The sequence below is a fragment of the Peromyscus eremicus genome, chromosome 7 (assembly GCF_949786415.1).
Source record: "Peromyscus eremicus chromosome 7, PerEre_H2_v1, whole genome shotgun sequence".
NCBI lineage: Eukaryota > Metazoa > Chordata > Mammalia > Rodentia > Cricetidae > Peromyscus > Peromyscus eremicus.
Window position 1 is genome coordinate 56960172 of NC_081422.1, and position 23222 is coordinate 56983393.

At 50.2% G+C, this 23222-nt stretch overlaps 1 protein-coding gene across 4 annotated transcripts in view; it reads right to left on the reverse strand.

Annotated features, from left to right (window-relative positions):
* The window catches only part of Coro2b (coronin 2B), a 62380-nt gene extending 40872 nt beyond the window's left edge, over positions 1 to 21508 (reverse strand). The window contains exons 1-2 of one of the 4 annotated variants that reach the window (XM_059268058.1): positions 21397 to 21508; positions 20641 to 20841 (exon numbers count right to left, since the gene is read on the reverse strand). In XM_059268058.1, coding sequence (XP_059124041.1) covers positions 20641 to 20841; positions 21397 to 21399 — 204 coding nt within the window. In that variant the 5' untranslated portion in view covers positions 21400 to 21508. Of the gene's footprint in view, positions 1 to 19462; positions 19722 to 20640; positions 21198 to 21396 lie in introns of those variants that run through there. The other 3 variants (XM_059268057.1, XM_059268056.1, XM_059268059.1) reach the window with 3 other exon arrangements.
* Positions 21509 to 23222: the final 1714 nt, after the last annotated feature.

Consider the following 23222-nt stretch of genomic DNA (forward strand, 5'->3'; position numbering starts at 1 on the left):
CTGTGCTACTGCAGTTTCACCAGCAGAGGGCAGCAGTTGCACTGCTCAAGGTTTCAGGCAGGAGGCCGCTCAGCCCTTTCCAAGGCAAAGACAGCTTTGGAGTTCTTTCCTTCTACCGTGTGACTCCCAAGGATCAAACTCAAGTTTGCCAGGCTTGGTGGCAGGCAGGCACCTTTACCTGCTGAGCTATCTTGGTGGCTCTAAACAAAATCTTTGTTACCTGGAAACTGTCAGGGATTTCTCTGATGAGCCCAAGCCTGCCCTAAGAATGATCTCTCCAATAAACTTGAGTTTCTTCTTCAAGCTCAGAGGCACGCATCACAGCTAACCCAGAGGCAGCCTCACACACTGCTCTTCAAGAAACTGGGGCCCAGGGTCAAGTCAGTCACAGAGACGGAGTCACCTTGTTGGTTCTCTGGCTGCAGCCCAGCCTGTGTTTATGCAAAGTATTGCATTTCTCCCAGAGAGAATAGCCCTGCATCTCCCCTCCCCAGAAGATCTACCACACTCTGGCCTCCTGTTTCTGAATCTGCCTGGGCCATTTTCAGGGAAGTAGAGGCACCTGTAGATGTAAACACCAAGGCGTGACACAACTCATTTGGTAAAGTGTATAAGCCTGGCATTCATGAAGCCCTGGGTTTAACCCCCAGAACCAAGTAAAGTGGGTGTGGTGGTACATGCCTATAATCCCATTATAGGATAAGGAGGTAGAGACAGGAGGATTCGATGTTCAAGGTCATCCTTGGCTGTCTAGGAGTTCAAGGCCAGGCTGGATTACCCGAGACCCATTCTCAACAACAAAACCCCGCCCGGGTAGGACCTGAGAGACAAAGGCCACGGACTACTTTCACCTTAGCTGAGGGTCCATGAAGGAACAGGAAGTCCCACCTCAAAATCTGAGAGACGTCTTATTACGTGGTTTTCCTTGTTTAGTTCAAGTAAGGTGCCAACTTGAACTTGAAACCCTCCAGTGGCTTCTCATGGCTCATAAAAGAAAATCCAAAGCCTTAGCAGATCTTTAGCTTCTGCCTGCCACATGGACTGCGCATGCTCACCCTTGGGGCTCCACCTCTATGGGCCTTTCTCCTGTCTCAGTTCATGTGTCTCTTCCTAAGACATTCTTGATCCTGCTGCTGCATGCTTAGCACCTTGGCATCAGAAGTGTCTGGAGGCCTCCCTGACCCACTCACCTCATAGCCACCCCCCCCCAAGACCCCCAGTTTCTACCATATCATTATGGTTGGAAATAGTCATAGCGTATGTTTTCTTTCTTGTTTATCTCTTGACTGGCTTGCCAAGATCCAGAAGGGTCTATGATCTCTTGGAGTTCCCCGGGCTTCTCCCTACTGCCAGACCTGGGTCTGCAGATGGACGCATGGAGTGGCAGATGGCCCAGGCCATCTCTCAGATGGGGACTCGCTGAGTGCCAGGTACTATGTTCGCTAGCTGGCTCACGTCTCCCATTCTATTCTGGCCTTGTCACTTTCTGGCTGGGTGACTTCTCAGCGCCTAGTTTTCTCACCTGTGAAACAGGGGCCCTTGTTAGGGTTGCTATGACTATCTGGTGAGAACTATCCCGATTCCACCAGCCCTGGGCCCATGAGAACCCTCAACAGATGCGTGATCATCCCCTAAAGCCATGCAAGGTAGGATTTATTGGCTTCTGGTTTGTAAATAAGAAGACAAACTAGCCACTCATGGTGGCTCATGTCTGTAACCCTGGCACTTGGAGGCAGAGGCAAGAGAATCAGAGCATGCTTAAGGTCAGGCAGGGCTACACAGTGAGACCCAGTCTCAGACAGAAGAGGAGAGCCAAGACTGAGGGAGAGGGCTCAGTCAGTAATGTGCTTGCTAGCCAAGCATTATATAACCTGAATTTCATCCCCCAGAACCCACAAAAAAGTCAGGCAGTACCTACTTGCAATCCTAGCTCTGGGAGGTGGAGACAGGTGGATCCCTGGAGCTTAATGGTCAGCCAGCCTACCTGAACTGGGGAGCCCCATATTCAGCAAGTAAGGGGGACACATTAGATGTCAACTTACAGCACACAAACACACACACACACACTTACACACTCACACACAGTCACACACACTTGCACATACACACACACGTACACACACACACACACACACACACACAAGGAAAGCTAAGGCTCTGGTTCTAACTGGGCTAGGAAGTGGCTGAGTCGGTGTTCTAAGACTCACCACCAATGTCCTTTATGGCCACACATGCTATTTACTGCTCTGCTGTCCCTCGCCCCATCCCGTCTTCCTTCTGCACAGCCGGGAGCCAGCCCATGCCTTCCTTTACCAGCTGTCTTCAGTGCGTGCTCCCATGCCACAGACGAGGCACAATGAGGCTGAGAGGGAGCAAGGAGGCAAGCCCAGTGCAAACCTGGCTTCCAGACTCCAATTTGCTGACCCCCAAAGAGGCTGTTTGTCCCCGAGGGAGTGGTTGTGGGTGGAGTGGGGTCTGTAGGAAACCCTGCCCTGTTCACAGAGCTTGCAGATCTCCTCACTGACCCGGGGTCTGCAATGAAAAGCCCTATCACCAGGCAGACCCAGACCACAGTCAACAGTCTGCAGCACACTCAGCCACTAAAGGTCTCCTACCAACAGGACTGCCTGGCACCCCAGCCCAGCCTGGCTGTCGGGGAGGAAGGATGGTCTGGTGGAGTGGCAGCCTCAAAGAACTAGCATCTTTGGCTCAGTAGGGCTGAGCATAGCAGGACAGTAGGGTGGAGGTAGGCTGAGCTCTACATTCCTAATGTGGAGGGGACATAGTGGGAAGAAGCAAGCTGGCCTGGAATGGGCGGGGGAGGGCATAATAGTTGGGAAGCCCAGAGACTAGCTCTCCTAGCGGAGCCAGGACAGGAGAGGCAGGGGTGGAGCCAAGAGGGCTTTGGACTAGAAGCAGGGAGCCTTGGGGACTTCAGAATAATGGGTGGCCCTGGACCAGAAAAGGGCTGTTTGTGTCGGTTATGCTGGGGACAGGGAGCCAAGCAAGACTCTCCCAATAAGGGCAGTGTTTGCCTCAGCTGAGAAGGGCATCATCTTCCTCTGGGAGCAAGAGTTGAGGGCCACCAATTCAGCCACAGTCGTGCCGTAGTTGCTGGCAGCATGGTCACCAAACCCACATCCTGACTGAAACCCATGTGTGTTCTTATCTGCTCATCCACCTATCCATCTACAAACCTACCTATCATCCTCCTTATCTGTCCATCCATCCATCCATCCATCCATCCATCCATCCATCCATCCATCCATCCACCTACGTATATTGTGTGTATATGTATGTATGCAAGTGTATTAAATGGATGTGGGGTGTGTGTGTGTGTGTGTGTGTGTGTGTGTGTGTGTGTGTGTGGCGTATGTGCACATGTGTGTGATGCTGCACAAATGGAGGCCAGAAGAGGAGGTCGGGTATCCTCCTCTGCCACTCTCCGTTTATCGCCATGAGTCAGGGTCTGTCACTGAACCTGGATCTAGGTTGGCAGAGGGCAAGTCCCAGAAATCCTGTCTCCAGCCCTCAAAGTGTGACGGTTATGCGACCATGGCTATACCTGGCTTTTTTATGCAGGTGCTGGAGATTCGAACCCAGGTCCCAATGTTTGCACAACAAACTTTATCCACAGAGTCATCTACTAAGTATTGCACTCTCTTTACTAACTTTTCTGAGTAATTTTACTCAGGATGATTGCAATAGTCTATCAAGTGTGTCCAAACTGGATCCCCACGCAGCCAAGAGTGACTTGGAATGCAGACAAACTTATAAACTTGCTTAAAACATTATGAAGGTGTCTTTCGTGATTTAATTTTTATGTAACTCAATTGGACCACTTGAATGTGAACCTTTTTAGATGACCATGTTGTGTCTCAGTGTCAAGAGGTTGGAACCACTGGGAGCCCCTTGTCCATCACAGGGCTGGGAGAGGCCCAGAGCTGTCTGTCTTCATCATCCTCCAACACCAGCACACTTACTCCATGCCTGCACCCTCCCTCTCCTCCCAAGCCATCCGGAGTTCACTCAGGGAAGCTAGAAGGACTTTCTCAGGCCACTTCCCTGCCTTTGGGATTCTGCCAGGAGAATCCACTGGGGAGGAACTGAGGAAGGGAAGCAGTGAAGAAAGGAAGTTCCCACCAGCTGCCAGCAGAGAACCGATCTTCTGGAATATCCTCCTGCCCTCTCCTCCCCCTCCCCCCATCCTTCCCCAAAGCTGTGCAGAAGCTTGGAACACTTCAGGGGAAGGCTCCTTCATCTCCTGTCCACTGAATATTATTCACCCTGCCCTAAATTCGAGCTCGCCTCTACTTCTAACACCACATATCTTCTACCCCTAGGGCAAAGCACAGAGCTCCCCATGGTCTCACCTGGTACCCACACATCTGAGCACAGCCCGATGACTTACTGTGTGCCAGATCTGTGTCAACCACAGGAAATGTCCCTAAGGAAACTTTCTATCTTGAAGACCCTACCTCTGGGAAGGTGAGATGATACGGGTGAAGAGTGAAGGCCCATCCATGCAGCAGAAGGAGAGAACTGGTTCCCACAAGCTGTCCTCTGACCTCTTCATGTGTACAGTGACACACACACACACACACACACACACACACACACTTATACAAGTAAATAAATACATGTAATAATAACCATTGAAAAAAGACTCTGCCTCACTTTGCACACATGGTTATCCAGCACTGTCGAGTATAGAAAGTTGTTCAAGGTTGGATTTAGATGGTGCTTACTATAAAATCACCCAGACATTGCAATGTGCTTGAAATGTCAATGGTAAAATGTTGGGATGCAAATTGATTTTTCTCACCCAAACTGCCTATTGGATAGATAATGTATTTCGATCAAAGTTGGGAATAGGCCATCACCATAGAGCAAGACTTTGCTGGAGGTGTTGGCCAATGCAATTAGAAAAGAAAAAGATGATAGCAGTTATGAGGAGAGGCAGAGCTGTCCCTACTTGTAAATGCCAGTATCCATTGAAAACTCAAAGGAAACCACAAAAAATTATTGTCAAAAATTAGTAAATCCAGCGACATAATAACATTAGTGTATTTCTACCCATGACTTTCAAAGATGCAATCACCAATGAGTAGATATAGTAGTAAAAGACAACAAAATGGCAAACGCACATAGCAGGGAATGTGAAAGACTTATATGGGGCTGGGAAGATGGCTCAGTGGGTAAGAGTATGAGGACCTGAGTTTAAATCCCAAGAACCCATGAACAAAGCCAGATGTGGCCACATGCAGGCCTGTCACCCCAGTGGTGTGGGTGTGCCTGAGTGGAGGCAGGAGAATGACTGGAGTTTGCTGGTTACCAGCCTAGCCCCAGATTTAATGAGAGACCTGTCTCAAGAGAATAAAAGAAAGAACAAAACAGCAGGACACCCACATCCTAGTCTGGCCTCTGTACTTGTATTAGGGTGCCCACCTGCTCCTCCCATGTGCATACACACATACTAAATAATAACTAATTTAAAGAGATATGTGGAGACTATTTCCACATACTACAAAAGGAAAAAATCCGCATGGCAAGCTGTTCCCAGAGACACCATCATACGGTCGCCTTTCTCCTTCACTTAGCCTCTGGAGCTAACATGACCCCACAGTAATAGTACCCAGAGAGCCAAGTACAGTGAAGCACATCTGGAATCCCAGCAGTAAGGAGAAAGAGGCAGGAGAATCGAGGTGTTCAAGGGTAGCCTCAGCTACATAGAGGCCAACCTGGGCTGCCTGTGATTCTGTCTCAGAATAAAACAAGATGAGACACCCAAACTAACAGATGAAGAAAATAAAGTAAATTGTCTTCAGAGTGCAATAAGTAAATCTAATAAATAAATAAATAAATACAATTTAGTCTCCTCACACATTTCTATTCCTGTAGAAGGGGCTTGCCCACAATTATTTCCTGCCACATCGTGATGGTGAAGGCTGACAAATGGTCTAATCACCGATCAGTGTGCAAATGCGTCTGGCACACACGATACACATGTAGACAAGGGAGCCTCACACTCAGGTGAAAACAGAAGAGGAAACTGTTGCCACCGGATGATGTCTAAGGCATGTAGTTAAGAAGGCAAGATGCGCCGGGCGGTAGTGGCGCACACCTTTAATCCCAGCACTCGGGAGGCAGAGGCAGGCGGATCTCTGTGAGTTCGAGGCCAGCCTGGTCTACAGAGTGAGATCCAGGAAAGGCGCAAAGCTACACAGAGAAACCCTGTCTCAAAAACAAAACAAAACAAAACAAAACAAAAAAAAAAAAAAAAAAAAAGAAGGCGAGATGCAGAGAGGACAAGACGTCTGTGTAGAGGGCATACATGTGCAGGGGCTCCTTCACACCAGGCAGCCTATGTCCTAATAAACCCACCATAGGCCATACATGTAATATGCGGACTCCCTCAACATCACAGCTTAGCTGCATGTTACACTGCAGTCTCCTTGCTGGTCACATGGTGCAGGCTGCTGCCGCTGTATACCTGCTTCACAAGGGAGTGATGTATGCAACTGTAAACGTGGAAAAAGCTCAACATTCCATTCGAAGTGGGGTCTCCACTGAGCACATGGAAGTTTAAAAAAATTTTTTTCCATCTGTTTATTTGTTTGCTTTGTGTGGTGTGGACACAGTGTGAGGGCAGAGGACAGCTTTGCAGAATCACAGTTCTCACCTTCTATCAAATGGGTCCCAGGGATTGAACTCAAGTTGTCAGATCTGGGAGCAAAGTCCCTTTACCTGCTGAGCCACCTTGACAGTCCACACAAAAAAAAACCTTGAGTTTCTGTAAGTAGAAAACTCCTTGTGTGTCTGCATCCCTGCGTGTGAATTACTCCTCTCTCTCTCTCTCTCTCTCTCTCTCTCTCTCTCTCTCTCTCTCTCTCTCTCTCCCCTGTGTGTGTGTGTGTGTGTGTGTGTGTGTGTGTGTGTGTGTGTAAATCTTGGGGGAAGACACTGATCATGCCGATTGCCCCCATGGAGGATCTGAGTAGCTTCGCTTTTGAGGTTTAAGCTGCATGTAGGATCCGGGGTCTGGAAACGGGCTTGTGTATGAGTAGATGGGGTTCCAGGTGGTGGAGTTTCTGTAGGTGGATCCTAGTGGGGAAGGGCCGTGCAAAGGGAGGAAGATCCAGAGCTGGCAGAGGCTCTTGCAGCCAAGCCTGACGACTTGAGTTAGGTCCCTGGTACCCACACGGTGGAAGGAGAGAACTAATTCCTGCAAGCTGCCCTGTGACCACGTGGGCTAACTGAACCTGGGACTGTGGGTCCCCTCCTCTCCAGAACTGTATGAGACCTGGATGAGAAAGGGCAGGGGACATGTTAACCTCCAGGAGCCAGCAGACTGGTACTCCCCTCCCCCAGGCTGCAGTCTGGCCCTGGCCTGGTCCACACCCCCACTGCCCTGCGGGGAAGGCAGGAAGGAGGCCCAGATGGCAGGCGTGGCCCAGGCCCCCAGCCAGGCTTACCCAGCTGTCGCTTTGGAGAGGCCCCTATCTAGCCCTCCTCCACTCCCTTGAACAATTGGGAGCCAGCCAGGCTGGCCCCAGCTGTTCCTGCTCAGCGTCCAGGGTGCCCACACACCCACGCTTCTGGGGCTTTGTCTCTTGGGGTAGGAGGAATGCAGATTCCCAGATGTCAGAGACTGCAAGACCAAGACCTTGGAGGACCACTGCTCAACAGCTCACTCTGCAGATGAGGGGAACAGAAGCCCGGAGGGGACAAAGGACTTGCCCAAGGCTCCAAAGAACCTGGCAGAGAGGGCAAGCTTCCTGACTGCTAGACCAGCTCTGGATCTTGGGACACTCCCCGGGTGAGGGACACTCAGACCAGCCATGCTGCCCTACTCCAGGCCTTCATCTAGGGCAGCTCTGCCCGTCCTCATGTTATTGAGTGATTTCCTGTCTGAGATTCTGTTTCTGGGGCCTTTAGCCCAGGTGGGTCCACACATTCCGCAGTGAGGCCCATGAGTTTTTTGAGGAAAATTGAAGCTATATTTTCTTAAGCATGGTCCTTAAGTCTCCCACATTCTTTGTTTATAAATACAAGGAACAAAGCCGTGGGTTTAGCAGAGCCAGTAATGCTTTCATTAGTAGGCAGCATGAGATATCCAGGTCATATTCTGCTATGGCTTCAAAATACTCTCTTTCTCCCTCCTTCCCTCCCTCCCTCTCTCCCTCCCTCCCTTCTTGTTAGCAGTGTCAGGGATTGGACCCAAGGCCTCACAAACACCACACAAGCTCTTTACCACTGAGCTATGCCCCTGCCTCTCACTGCTAGTTTGAAGTTCTCTAGCACACTACAGCTAAAGCTCCACCCCGCATGTTCATAGGGCTGGTACACACACCTAACGACTGCTGTTATGGAACGCGCTTCTTCTGTTCATCTGGCTTATGCTCTTATCAGCTTCGTGCTAAGGAGGGATCTGTAACTTTTTTCGAACGCCCAAGGGTCTGTGCCTGATTCCCACTGGGCATGCCGCCTTCCTGTTGAGGAAGCCAGCCCTTCCTAAGGCAGGTCCCTGGAAGGCCTGTGCCACCCCGGGGCTGCCCGCCTCTTTTAGTAAAGGTCAGGGGGCTGGGGAAATGAGTCAGATCATAAAGCGTTAGGACCCAAGTTCAAGACCCATTGTCCACATAACCGTGGTGGTGTGACCCTATCATCCCAGGGCTGGAGAGGAGAAACTGTCTTGCTAGCTAGACAGTGGAGCCTGTCTCAAAAATAAAATAAGATAAAATAAAATAAAATAAAATAGAATAAAATAAAATAAAAATAGATGGAGAGCAGTTGAGCAAGATACCTGATATCAACTTCTGACCTGCACACACACACACACACACACACACACACACACACACACACACACACACTAGCCATGCAGCCTCCATCAAGCCTCTCACCCTCTCGGGCCCCTGGTGTCTCCACACATAGATTGCAGTTTTAAACACTGCTTCCCCCTGACTTCCTCTTTCTGAATTCACCTGAAGACCTACTTGGAAATTTAGGCACAGGTTGCTTAGCAACTAAAATCAAGGTCTTTGATGAGTACAGCTGGGAGGGGGAGGCAGAGGAGAAGCAGGAACACTCTGAGCATGAGTGTGAGCGGATGCTGCAGAGCCAGCAGCGTGTATTCTGAGAGGCTGTGGATGCAGTGACCCATTCTTCTCCCCTACAAGTCAAGATGACTTTAAAAGCCTTGGGACAGAAATGGGGGGCAGGGAGGAGGAGGAACATCCAGAAATGGAAAGTGCCCCAAGGGCTAGCCCAGGCCTGGGGGTTCTCAGGAGAGGCATACAGGCAGCCATTGTTCCCCTGACAGAGGAGGGGTAGTGTAGGAGTCTTGTTGAGGCCTCTGGACCCCACTGGGCCCTGAGAAGAGGTTCAGTCCCCTCCCTACTCTTGCACATCCTGTGACACTTTTGTTCCTTGAAGCTCTGGGAGGCTCAGGTGGAGGGGTGCTGTGCGTGCGTGCCGGTTCTCAGTCTCCCCCTCCCAGGGGCTTGGGTATGGCTACCCCACGTGGCACATTTCACTGCCTGCTGGAATTTCATCAGCACCTCCTTTGGGGCTCCAGTGCATGTTCCCTGGGGAAGGAGCTACTGTCGTCCCTGTCACCTTTGTGGAGGGACTCAGAACTCTGAGGAGTGACCGAGGGCGGAATTCCTGGAAAGGGGCCAGAGGGTGTCCAGGCACACCATGCAGATTTGGTCACAGCACATCTCTGAGGGGTCAGAATTTGTCCCAGTTGTGAAGCCCTTAGATAGGTGACCATCAGGTCCCCTCTGACTTTTGTATCTGTCTCAACCTAGGACTGGGACTCCGTAAGGTGGCACAGGGATGGACCCTGTGGCACCAGGTCAGCTCAGTACACAGAATCTCCAATTCCGGTCAGTTTCTGGGAGGGTTGGTCTCCATCCGCACCAGCTGGGTTCAAAGAGACCCTGGCCCCACCTTTTTCTCCCACCCACCTGGAGTTTATCCTACAACACAATGGAAGCTCTGGCCTGAGGATGCCCAACCAGAAGCTGTGAGGGAGCTGGGCTGTGCCTTACCCCACGTTTCCAGCAGCCAACCCCTCCTCAGGGAAGCTGGCAGAGGACCCACCAGGCTCCCCAAAGCTTCCATCTCCAGCACCCAGCCACAGCAGCCATGACCCTGGAGCCTTCAACACCCTCCCTGCAATTCCCCTTCAGACAAAAATGGTTTCACTTGTGTGTGCACGCTTCTCCTCTGGACAGGTGAGTGCTCACGGACAGGGGTCCCAGGGGACTGTTCAGACAGGCCTCCCTTTTGTGGCTGCAGGCTTTAGTGGCCGTTGCTGAGAAAGCAGGATGAAAAGAAGCCCTTTACATCACTGCAGCTCCTGGTCATCGAGCACATGCTGTGGGGCAGACTGTGTGTCAGGCATTTTACAGAACACCTCATTTAATCACCGCAACACCCTGAGAAACAAGGACCGTTAGGGTTTCACACATGGGGAAACTGAGGCAAAGTGGCTAGGGTTGTACAACTAGGGGTTGGGCTATGATTCCCAAATGCCTCAGAAAACGGGGAGCAGATCAGACTAACAGAGGGAGCATCCATTCACGACCTGATTCAGCACTGCAGGTTCCTGGTCCAGGAAACCCCGTGCTATGGTTTCTAGACGCTGGTGGAATGGGAAGCCCCTTTGGGGGCAGGGGTCAGCTCCACAGATGATTTCTGACTCCCCCGACTACCCACCAGCCATGCTGCATTCCTGGCTTAGAGATCCCCAAATCAGAGTACCTCATCTCTTAACTTTGAAAATCAAATGAATTCGAGACATTCCCATCTCTGAGGAAGGGCTTGTCTTCACCTTTTTTTTCCCAAAAATAAGAATCTATTCTTCCAAAAAAGGGAAAACCACAAAGCAAGACTGTCAATCTCAGGCCTCAGACAAATGGAACGAAGTTGGGACTTCTGGTGAGTGTTCTCTCACTCAGCCCAAGTCTCCCCCCTTTCCCAGAGTCACCTACTCTACTCAGCCTGTCACAGGCTTTGAGATGCAAATTGCATCCAGCGGAGGGCGGGCGGCAGGCTTGAAGAACAAAGGATAACTGAGGAAAGATGGAAACATGGATTTGGAAAAGCTCTCTGAATTCCCTAGGAGAAGGGGAGGTTGGGGGGGGGGGCTGTCTAAGTAGGAAGTAGTTCAGAGCTGATTGTAGGGGAGGGTGGGGCAGCAGGAAAGCTGATTTCCCTGCAGTCCTCTAGGCTGGGCATCCTACCATGCTACGAGCCATGGAACTGTCTGGCTAAGTGAGTTTTGAACTTGACTCCATAGTGAAGGCTGCTGCTGGGTCAGCAGGCTAGGCCGTCTGTAAGGGGAGGCAGGGACCATGCCTCTGGGACAAGTCATCCGTAGCTGGTCTTTCTTTTGCCACTGTGCAAACTAGACATGCCCTCATCACCCAGGTGGCCAACCTGACTGTGCACTCATGTGGATAAGGTCTCGTTTACTCCCATCCCTGGTGTAGGAACTGGTTTTTTCTTTGTTTTGCTTTTGGCAGGGTCTTACTATGTAGACTTGGCTGGTCTGGAGCTCACTGTGGAGACCAGGTTGGCCTCAGATTCACAGAGATCTGCCTGCCTTTCGAATGCTGGGATTAAAGTCATGTGCCACCACCCCTGGGCAGGAGCTGTGACTGATGTCTGGTGGGTACTCAATCAGCATTTGTTGAATGGCTCTTGGATGGAGGGATGGATGGCTGTGTGTGGATAGATGGGTGAGTGAATGGATGGATGAGTGGATGGATGGATGGATGAATGGATAGATGGATGGATGGGTGAATGGGTAGATGGATGGATGGCTGTGTGTGGATAGATGGGTGGGTGGATGGATGGATGAGTGGATGGATGGGTGAATGGGTAGATGGATGGATGGCTGTGTGTGGATAGATGGGTGGGTGGGTGAATGGGTAGATGGATGGATGGCTGTGTGTGGATAGATGGGTGGGTGGATGGATGGATGAGTGGATGGATGGGTGAATGGATAGATGGATGGGTGAATGGATAGATGGATGGATGGGTGAATGGGTAGATGGATGGATGGGTGAATGGGTAGATGGATGGATGGGTGAATGGGTAGATGGATGGATGGGTGAATGGGTAGATGGATGGATGGGTGAATGGATAGATAGTATAACCATATGGTCAATAAGGAAGCAGGTAAGTGCTCTAGCAGGGGAGACATAGACTATCTGTAGCAAGGTTTGGGGTTGGCAAAGGTTTCACAGAGCTGGCATCTGAGATGGGTCTTGAGAGGGAGCAGCCATCTTTGTCTATTGTTCAGCACCAGCTTGCAACACTGGTGAGGACATTTCTGAATAAAATGTGTTAGCAGGGAACAGAAATGTAAGAGCTACAGTGAGTTCTATAGATCATGGAGTCCAACCCTATCCAGTTTGTGGCTAGAAAAACCAGGGCATAGGAAGGTTAAGTGACTCCAGAGGTCACACAGCACCTGAATAGCATGACAGAGATTGGAACAGGATGTCTGCCCCCGGAGCCTGGGGCTCAGTCATCATCCTGAACTACTGCTCCAGAGCTCTGCTGTCCTCACACTGCCTGATGGATTTGTGCTCCCTCCAGAGATCAGAGACAAAGAAAAGGCAAGAGAGGGCCATGGAGCCAGGGGCAGTGTGCTGTTTGTAACCTCAACACTGGGGAGGTAGAGGCAGGAGTATCAGGTTACATAGCTCATTCTAAGCTGACTTGGGCCAGCGAGACCCAGGTCATAGGTTGTAGGATGTGTTTCCCTGTAAGCCAAGACCTCTGCAGGCTGAGCCATGGCATGATGGGCAAAAGGCAGCGAAGCTGTGGGTTTGACCCCACCCAGAGACGAAGAGCAGCTGAGAGTGTGTCAGCCAGAGGCTCCAGGACATGGAGGGGGGAATCACACTCTATCCTTTTTCCCCACTAGTGGGAGTACTAGATACTTAAACTCAAATGCTCATCCATCCATCTGATAGAGTTGAGGCTTGAGCCAGATGCATGACCCACATGGTAATGCCCACCCACCAGGTCCATTCATGGGACACCCACGGGGCCTTCTGAAGATCAGACCTAGTGGCACATGGATCCAGGATTCCCAGCATGATGCTAAGGCTCCCGCCCTTGCATGATGGCTGAAGGAATGAAGTTAAGTTGTCTGGCTTCCTCTCCAGGACCCCTTCCTTCCCCGTCTCTCTTTGACAAGGGGCCACCATTGCTTCATTCCCCCACCTGGTCTCCTCGCCTCTGGCTAGCACGTGGCAGAATCTCCCTAGAGTAACAGTGACAGAGACATTTGTGTTCTATAAGGTCACATCTCTACCTCACATTGAAGGAAGGAACCTGCACATACACATTGTAAACAGCTCAGGAGGAATGTGACTCAGTGGCCTTGGATATTTGGAAATCCCCGCTTCGCAGGGAGACAATACTGAGGGAAATACGAAGGAAGCGATAAGGAGAGAGACTTGGAGACGAGGCTAACAACATGCCCAGAGGGACACAACTAAATCTTGGAATGAGTGACTGACTGCCTCTGTTCTGGTATAGGCTATATGAACTGGGCGATGAAATGGAAAGGTGTATTCAGATTTGGGGACCAGAGTCCTCTGGCTTCCTCAATTGCTGGCTCTCAGGCTAGATGGTGCAGCTTTGAGATTCAATTCCTGTTTCTGCTCAGTGGCTTCTGTAGAGCCAGGCAGCATGTGCTCTGTATTCCAATCACAGTAACACGTGACACACCCACAGAAGAGCCGCTTTCTAACCCTCTGTGTGGTAACTAGGCATGCATCCGGGAGAGCTGGGGCTTTAGAGTCTAGCTGTGCGCCTTGTGTGCTGTCCATCTTGGGGGAGTGGATTTCTTGGTGCTTCTGTCTCTTCCTCTGTAAATGGGGGGAAAACTGCATTTGCACAGTGTGTTATACTCTCAGAAAGTTCCCAGGTGATGACAGTACAGTTCTTCTTGGCTGTGGGAAGAAGCTAGACACTTGACATCCAGGCTGGGGTCCTTCCTGCTGCCAGCTGCCACCTAGTAACTGGCAAGGACCTGTGCTTCCAGCCCTGGTCTTCTAGGGGTTTGGTTCAGCCCTGGGGAGTGCAGCAAGAAAGGGGTGGGGCACTGGGTGGCCGGATGGCTAGTGAGGTGCTGGGCACAGTTCCTAGCTTCTGTAATATTCATAAGGACTGCCAGCCGTGCCAGGCAATCAGGGTGCTGACTGCTTGCCCATCTGCAAATTAACATTCCACTCCTGAGAGGCGGGAGCTGGAAGCTGCATGTTAACTAGGAAAACATCAGGCACTGGCCACCACAGCAGAGGCTGAGCAAGAGCCAGGAAGACGGGCCATGCCTCCGAACCCCACCCAGAGCCAAAAGGACCTGTCTGTCAGCATCACAGAACTGCCAGTCGTGGGTACAGATGTAGGAGAGTGGGCTTTAGTCAATGCCTGTCCTGGCCTGGAAGCTGACCTCAGATCTAGCTCCTGTTGTCTCTGCAGCCTCAGTTTCCCCACACGGAAGACGGTGGAGATGGCTCCCTGAATTCTGAGAAGATTAAGTAAGACTGAGTTTGTTCCTGCCGTTACAGCTGTCTGCAGTTTATGAGGACAGGGCCTACCTTCCCTGGAGAAAAATCCTTTGAGAGGGTCTCCTATAGTCCAGGCTGGCCTCAAACCTACTATGTAGCCAAGGATGACCTTGAACTTCTCCGTCTCCCAAGTGCTAGGATTAGAGACATGCATCACCAGGGGATGGACCAGGGCCATGCTAAGCAAACGCTCTCCCAGCTGAATTGTATTCTCAGCTCTCCATTTTCCCCCCTACACAATGCTTTTTCTATACAGAATGCTTTAAGTGCTCATCATAAAACAAAATCACAGAGAAAGAAGAAAACGTAAAATGTAGAGCTAATCACCTTTAAGCCTGACTAACGTCCTTTTGATCTTTTCTAGATACATAGGTGTTTTAAATGAGACCAAGAATGTATTTCCTTTCGAAATAGCATATCACAAATAGTTTTCTCTCATTAATGTCCTTCTGCACGGATGATTTCCAAAATATGAACTGGGGTCTTTAGACTCTTCAAGACCTTTCCAGGGACCAATCAGATGTCTTAGCTTGTCAGTGCACTTGCTGCCAAACCTGACAACCTGCATTTGATTCCTGTGCCCACACGGTGTCAGGAGAGGTTGTCCTCCGACTTGCAGGCATCTCCTGGGGTGCTTTGAATAGGAATGCCCCATAGACTCATGGGTGTGAATGCTTGGCCCTTAGGGAATGGCACTATTAGGAGGCGTGGCCTTGTTATACTAGGCATGGACTTGTTGGAGAAAGTATGTCACTGGGGAGGTGGGCTTTGAGGTCTCAGATATGCTCAAGCCATGCCCAGTGTGACAGTCTTCTCCTGCTGCCTGCAGATCAAGATATAGAACTCCCAGCTCCTCCTCCAGCATCATGTCTGCCCGCATGCCACCATGTCCTACCAGAGACTAAACCTCTGAACTGTAAGCCGGTCCCGCTTCAATGTTTCCCTTCATAAGAGTTGCTGTGGACATGGTGTCTCTTCGCAGCAATAGAAACCCTAGCTAAGACACCTTCCACCAATAAATAAAATGTAAGTAAAAAAAACAGGACCTTTTCAGGGAACCCATGGGCTCAAAACTGCTTTGGGCACAGCACTCACCCTCCATTCCTGCTCGTGAGTATATGGTATTTTTCAAAGCAACTTCTCGGGCGATAATGCCAGAGGCTGAATGCAGAAGCAACTGTGCGAGTCCAGCTGTCCTCTGTCAGCCAGGGGAATAGTAAAAGGGAATTGAACAGTGGAAAACAATGCTGTTCTTGTCATTCTCTTCTTTTTTCAGTGCTGGGAACCTAGCCAAGAGCCCTCTGCACGCTAGGTGGGCACTCTACCCCCCGGACCCTTCTTTAAACCCTCATTAACTTTTGGGCTTTAGAAAATACTGTTTCTCACTAAAATATTATTTTTCATAAAAATATGTTTTCCCGGAGTATGTGAAATTATACTTTAATTATTTTAAATTTTAATTATTACTTTAATTCATTGATACATATTTTGAAGATTTTATTTTATTTATTTATTTATTTATTTATTTATTTTTTTGGTTTTTCAAGACAGAGTTTCTCTGTGTAGCTTTGCGCCTTTCCTGGGACTCACTTGGTAGCCCAGGCTGGCCTCGAACTCACAGAGATCCGCCTGGCTCTGCCTCCCGAGTGCTGGGATTAAAGGCGTGCGCCACCACCGCCCGGCTGAAGATTTTATTTTTATTTATTTACTTTTGGTTTTTTTTTTTTGAGACAGGGTTTCTTTGTGTAGCTTTGGAGCCTCTCCTGGATCTCCCTCTGTAGACCAGGCTGGCCTTGAACTCACAGAGATCCACCTGGCTCTGCCTCCCAAGTGCTGGGATGAAAGGCGTGCACCACCACCGCCTGGCAGGGTTTTATTTTTAAAGACAGGGTCTCATATAGTCCAGGATAGCCTCAAACTCACTATGTTGCAGAGAGTAACCTTGAACTTCTGATCCTCCTGCCTCTACCTCCTAAGAACTAGGAGAACTACAAGCCTGAGTCGTGAGCCACTATAGTTGATCTGTGCAGCGTGGGGGCCAGGGGTTCATGCATGCTAAGCAAGTGCCTACCAACTGAGCGACATCCCCAGCCCAAGATGATTTCATGTGTGTGATGAACATGCTCTGATGATAGATATAATCCAAGTGAACAAAAGCCCTTTAGAATTCTTCATCATCCGGAAGTGAGGAAAGTGATCCAGAGACTGTGCTGAACAGGGCCTGTCTTGATGACCACAGAACCCACAGAAAGGGAGCCATGCCACCTGCTTTCTCCATGACGGGCCTGCAGGGTGCATGTAAATTTTCACTATTACGTCACACCTGTGAATCAGGGTACTCACTCCATGTGAGTGGAACCTCAGGAATGTGAACAAATTGAGAGGGTGTGTGTGTGTGTGTGTGTGTGTGTGTGTGTGTGTGTGTGTGACTGTTTCCAGGGAGGGCAACTTCTCTGTATAGAGTACAGAATTTAAAAGCTTTTAAGCAATTTGTGGTGGTTTGATTAAGAATGGCCCCCGTAAGCTCATATATTTGAATGCTTAGTTACCAGGGAGTGGAACGCTTTGATAGGATTAGAAGGATCAGGTGTGGCCTTAGTGGGGGAAGTGTGTCACTGGGGATGGGTTTTGAGGTTTCAGAGGCCCATGCTAAATCCACTTCTCTCACTCTGCTTGTAGATCAGGGTGTAGCTCTCAGATACTTCTCCAGCACCATGCCTGCCTGCCAATCATGCTCCCTACCATGATAACAAGCCTCTGGAACTATAAGCAAGTCCCCAATTAAATGCTTTCTTTTATAAGCATGGCCTTGTGTTTCTTCAGAGCAATAGAACAGTGGGTAAGACACAACTTTACAGAGAAGGTTTTTGTTGTTGTTGTTGGTTTTTTTTTTGTTTGTTTTTTTTTTTGTTTTGTTTTTTTTTTTTTTTTTTTGGTTTTTCGAAACAGGGTTTCTCTTTGTAGCTTTGTGCCTTTCCTGGAACTCACTCTGTAGTCCAGGCTGGCCTCAAACTCACAGAGATCTGCCTGCCTCTGCTAACCCTGGAGTTTAAAAATGCTTCAAATAAGCCAAGCATGGCTATGCACAGCTTCCCCCCCTCCTCCCCCCAAGACAGGGTTTCTCTGTGTAGTTTTAGTGCCTGTCCTAGAAATCACTCTGTAGCCCAGGCTGGCCTCAAACTCACAGAGCCTGGCTCTGCCTCTCGAGTGCTGGGATTAAAGGCGTGCATCACTGCCTCCCGGATCAATGTGAGTTCAAGATTAGCCTGGTCCACACAGCAAGTTTCAGCCCTGCCAGAGCTATAGGTAGTGAGACCCTTTTTCAAAATAATTAAAGCTGCAAACATTTGAGTGTGTGCATCTGTTAGAGACAGGGTCCCTCTGTGTAGCTCAGATAAGATATGCCTTGGACATGTGACTCTCCTGCCTCTCCCTCCTGAGCGCTGGGATTCCAGATGTGTGTCTGATGTTCTTTTTGATTTTAAAGACAGTCTTGCTATAGTCCTGGCTGACCTAGAACTTGATACATAGCCCAAAGTCAATGGTGGGTTACCTCTGCTTCCTCCTGCCGAGGTCACAGCACTGTGCCACCACACCCATCTGCTAACTTTTTAAATACACCTGAAGACAACTGGGCTGATGCCGGAGGTGAAGTGCCTGGTGTGTTCAGAGGTGAACAGGTGCGCCTAGCTCCCTCCCTCCCTCCATCTCACACCTGTGCTCCACATTCCGCAGTCCTGGGAGTTCTCTATTAAATGTTGTATCTTCTGTGAATTGCTTATGTAGGTCTTTTGTCCATTTTTCTTTTGTACTGATTTCTCTGGGACTCCCCATGTTCCAGAACACAAACCTTTCACTTGTTACGTACTGAAAATATTCTGCTCAAGCATGTGTTTCCTTTTAGTTTTGTGTAGGCACTTCATTGTAGCACAGGGACTTAGTCGTTTGCAAATATATTCTATTGTATCAATCATTTCCTGGTGTTTGGGGAGATGCTTTGACATATCATGCCTTTCCACACAGCATGATTTTGAAAATGTTCTGCTGCCAGTGAGATGGCTCAGTGGATAAAGGGGCAGCCAATCCTTGATGACCTGAGTGCTGTATCCGGGACCCACACGGTAGAGGGGAGGAACTGGCTTCTGAAAGCTGTCCTCAGACCCCACACATGCACCATGGCACATATCCTACCCCCCCATCATACACGTATGTACATATACAAACATGCATATACACATACCACACACATACACTGCACATATACACACAAAACACACACCACATACATACACACATACACATATACCACACACGCACATACACTGCACACACCACATACGCACACACACTGCAAAAACCACATACACACTGCACACACCACATACACACACACCACATACACATACACACACACCAAACACTACACGCATACCACACACACACACCACACACATATATACATACACCACACATGCACACACACACACCACACATGCACACACACACACCACACATGCACACACACCCCCACACATGCACACACACCCCCACACATGCACACACACTACGTATATACACACATATACATACATGCACACAACACACACACACAACACACATACACACAACACACACACAACACACAAACACACCAAACACTATGCACACACCACACACACTTGTTCACACCACACAGATACAACACACATACATACACATCACACATACATGCACACACAAAGTAAATATAATTTAAAAACCTTTTAAAATGTTTCCCGCTTTTTGCTGATATACCAGCCATCTTCTCCTTTTACCCCCTTCCTTTTTTCCTTCCTTTGAGAAAAATCTCACGTGAGTACCTGCTCCAACCTCCCAAGTGCTGGGATCATAGACGCACACTTCCTGCCCGGCTCCCTTTCTCTTCCTCTTCCCTTCCCCTTACCTCTCCCGGTTTAAACATTCATGTCTTGATTCCATCTAGGACTTTTGCTGTTGACTTGTGTAAGTCATGAAGTAAATGTGACATGGCGCAGGCAGCTCACCCAGCCCCGGGGTGCACAGGCCCACACGGCTGATCTCGCCCCGTGGCAGGGAGTTGAGGGTTTGGAAAGAGAGGCAGGCGGTGTTTCAGAGGTCCGTGCGCAAAGCTGCCAACTTCACCAAGGGAACAACAACCATCGCTAGGGTGTGGCTCACAAAGGACTGTCACCGACATACCCTGCCGTGCGGCTTATACCCCGTCATGGGGCTCCTGGACAACACGCGTGTCTGTGGCCACTTGAGGCCATGTGACCAGTGCAGGGAGAGGAGCTCACCCCTGCGTTATCAACACAGGTGAGGAAGGCCTCCGGCCCGCAGGTGCCTGAGTCACTCCTCGGCCCTTCCTCAGGACCACAGTAGCTGTGGTGGGGAGGAGGACATGTCCTACACAGTCCCCAAAGCTGCGCCCCCTCCGTGGGAGGAAAGCGGGAAACCGTCCCTGCGACCCGCTGACTGCCTCTCTAGAACCCGTGTTTCCTTCTCTGAGTGCCTCCTCCCTGGAGCCCGGATGAGTCAGGCCGGGACGGGGAGCTCAGGCATAAACAAGCCAAACTGACAGCAAGCCCTTTGCCTGAGGCTCGTGACCTCCCACGGGCCTCCTGGGACTGTGCCTGAATGACTGTGCCCTCAAAATCGCAGCAGTAAGCTTTGTGGGCTAAACCTGCGGCAGTCACGTAAGCAGCCCCGTGGTGAAAGCCTCCGGGCGGAAAGTGGGCACCAGGGCCCAGCAGATGGTGGCCAGCCTCCCAGCAGAGGGCCGTTTCCTAAGTGCACTGGTTTTTTTTGCAGATCCCAAAGTACCCACAACTGTCTCTGCTTCCCTCCTGCTCTATACCAAAAGGACACTGCAATGGCAGAAGCCAAGCTGGCCCTAGAGACAGGTGTGTTCCAGTCTTCCAGGCAGGGATCCATCTAGATGCACAGAAAACAGAATCTCAGGCCTCCCAGGTCCAGCCCCGTCCTCCTTCAGAGTCTCAGAGAAACCAGGGCCACCTACCTGCTCCAGGGGGATGACCAGGAAGGAGCCACCTCCCGCACTCTCGGTGACTATGGCCAGGAAGCGGGCATTGACCGCGCAGAAGTGGTTGTCATGGACATTCTTGGTGATGGGGATCCCATCAAAGCAGTGCTCCCGGTTGGCCACCTTCCCGTACACGTTCCGGAACTTGGAACTGCGGTACTGCGGTCGCCAGGACATCTGCAAGGGACCGACAGAGGCGAGTTTAGGCTGACTGTTCATGAAGGAGCTGGGCGGGGCACTGGAGAGTCAGAGATGCAGGGAGCAAGCGATCTCTCCTTCATGGAGGGATGAGAGCGATGGAGCCACCAAGAACATGGGACCTCTCATGGGCCGGCTGCTTGCTGAGAGGGTCTCTCTGACAGAGCCCAGCAGGAGGATGCTCCCAGCTTTCCTGTTTATTGTCCACATGCCCAACAATATTATAGAAAGAAGGTAGGGTCCTCTCACTACCAGTGATAATGACATGTGATACAGCAAGCCAGCCACACGTGATGGTGTCCCGACTGTCCAAACTCATTTTGCTCAGCCCTGGAGGTCAGTAGGCTGGGTCACAAAGACCGAGGACCATGACAGTGGTAGGGGTGGGGTCACCACCTTATGCTCAAGGAAGCAAGCCACCACATTTCATCATCTCCTCTTTTGATTCTTCCTAGAATTCCTCCCCTATGAGCATTCCCTCAAAAACCTCTTAGTTCTCCATTTTATCATCTCCACCGTCACCACCATCATTACCATCAGGCACAGAAAAGTTAAGTGACTGGACAAGGTCACCCAGCTGAGTGTGCTGTAGGGGAAGACACCGAGTGTGGAGCCTTTTGAGTCTGGAATGAAGCCCTCAATGTGTGACCCGAAGATCACCTACATCATAATCACTGAAGGTCAGGGAGGTCTCCGAGTTCCTGCGTCATTTCTTGAAGATGCAGTTCCTGGGTCCCAGGCTGAGTCTAACAGTGCAGTGCAGTATTTTAAGAGGGGGGTCCGGCCGGGCGGTGGTAGTGCCTGCCTTTAATCCCAGCACTCGGGAGGCAGGACCAGGCAGATCTCTATGAGTTCGAGGCCAGCCTGGTCTACAGAGCGAGATCCAGGACAGGCACCAAAACTACACAGAGAAACCCTGTCTTGAAAAAAAAAAAAAAGAGTGGGGTCCAACACTCAGTATAGTGACCCAGTTTCCTTGCCCACCCCTAGATGACACAGAAGTACCCTGAAGTTTGAGAGTCTTGTTCCAGTAGGCTCTCCTCAGCCCACCCTGCCCACTATCTAGGCTCTGACTAGTCAGCAGGCCCTACTTTTGATGCCCGTGGAAGGTAAGTGGAGGATCCATGGTGGCCTTCTATGGGATGGTACCTCTTGCATGGAAGCCTGCCAGCGTAGAAGTGAGCGCAGCCAGGGCACACTGCAGGCACTGGGCACTCAGTAAGGGTCCTGTGCAGTGATCTCACAGCTCTCTACTTGATCTTAGCCAAAAGGTCAAGAAGGAATCTTTTTTTTTTTTTTTTTTTTGGATGGGGTCTCAGTATGCACCTCTGGCTGTCCTAGAACTCACTATGTAGACTAGCGTTGAACTCAGAGATCCTCCTGCCTCGGCCTCCTGAGTGCTGAGATTAAAGGCATGCGCCACCTGACTAGGAGATGAAGTTTTTAATTTTAGATGTTGTATGTTTATTTTCATTTACATTAGAAAAAAATAACACAAATTTCAGACCCTGGATGTCACAGGTGCTTTTGTGAATGAGTGCTAATGAGGCTAAAAAAAGAAGAAAAGGAAGGAAAGATCAGTTTAAAAAAAAAAACATGGTGTGAAAAATATACTACGGGTCTGTCACCCGCTTAGAGAGCCATCTGAGTGGCAAATTATAGAAATCACGCTCTCCCTGCCTGGTAGAACATTCTAGGTTCCACAGTTCCCTAGGGGAGGTGCCGTGTTTGCCCGTTCTAGCTTCTTCCAGTACTGTTCTAGTTGGGCATGCACTTTTTTCTGCCCAGCCACAGTTTAACGTCAGGGCCAGCCTCAGAGCTGACTTAGACCCCTTCCTGCTGCTGGTATAGCCCTCAGCCCAGGTTCTCCTTCTCAGGTGCCAGATTCCTCTTGGGGACAGCAGGAAGAGGGACCAGGGCCTTCTGAGCAGAGCTGAGTTTCAGTATGGTGTTCCTGGCCTGCGCAGCAGGGTTCCGCAGTCAGGAAGTCCTGTCAGGTCCATGGTCTGAAGATGACCCAGCCCCTCCCACATCCTCCAGGGAGCCCAAGGCAGAGAGCTCAGAAAACCTCCATCACCTGTGCCTCCTGTGGCTGGGTCCTGGGACCTGCCCCGTTCCAGTGAGGACCACATTGTGAGGCCTCCTGGGGCTTCCAGGCAAGGGCGACAAGCTAAACTGGAATCTACACAGATCTAGATTCAAGTCCATCCTTCTGCAGAGCAGCTGTGTGACTTGGACAAGACTCTGAACTTCTCTGTGCCCCTTCTACCTGCTCTTACAGAAGGGAAGCTAATATCCCCTCACCTCCAAAGACGTAGGTAGAGTCAGCATCAAGCTGACCAGCTCAAGCCCAGCACAGG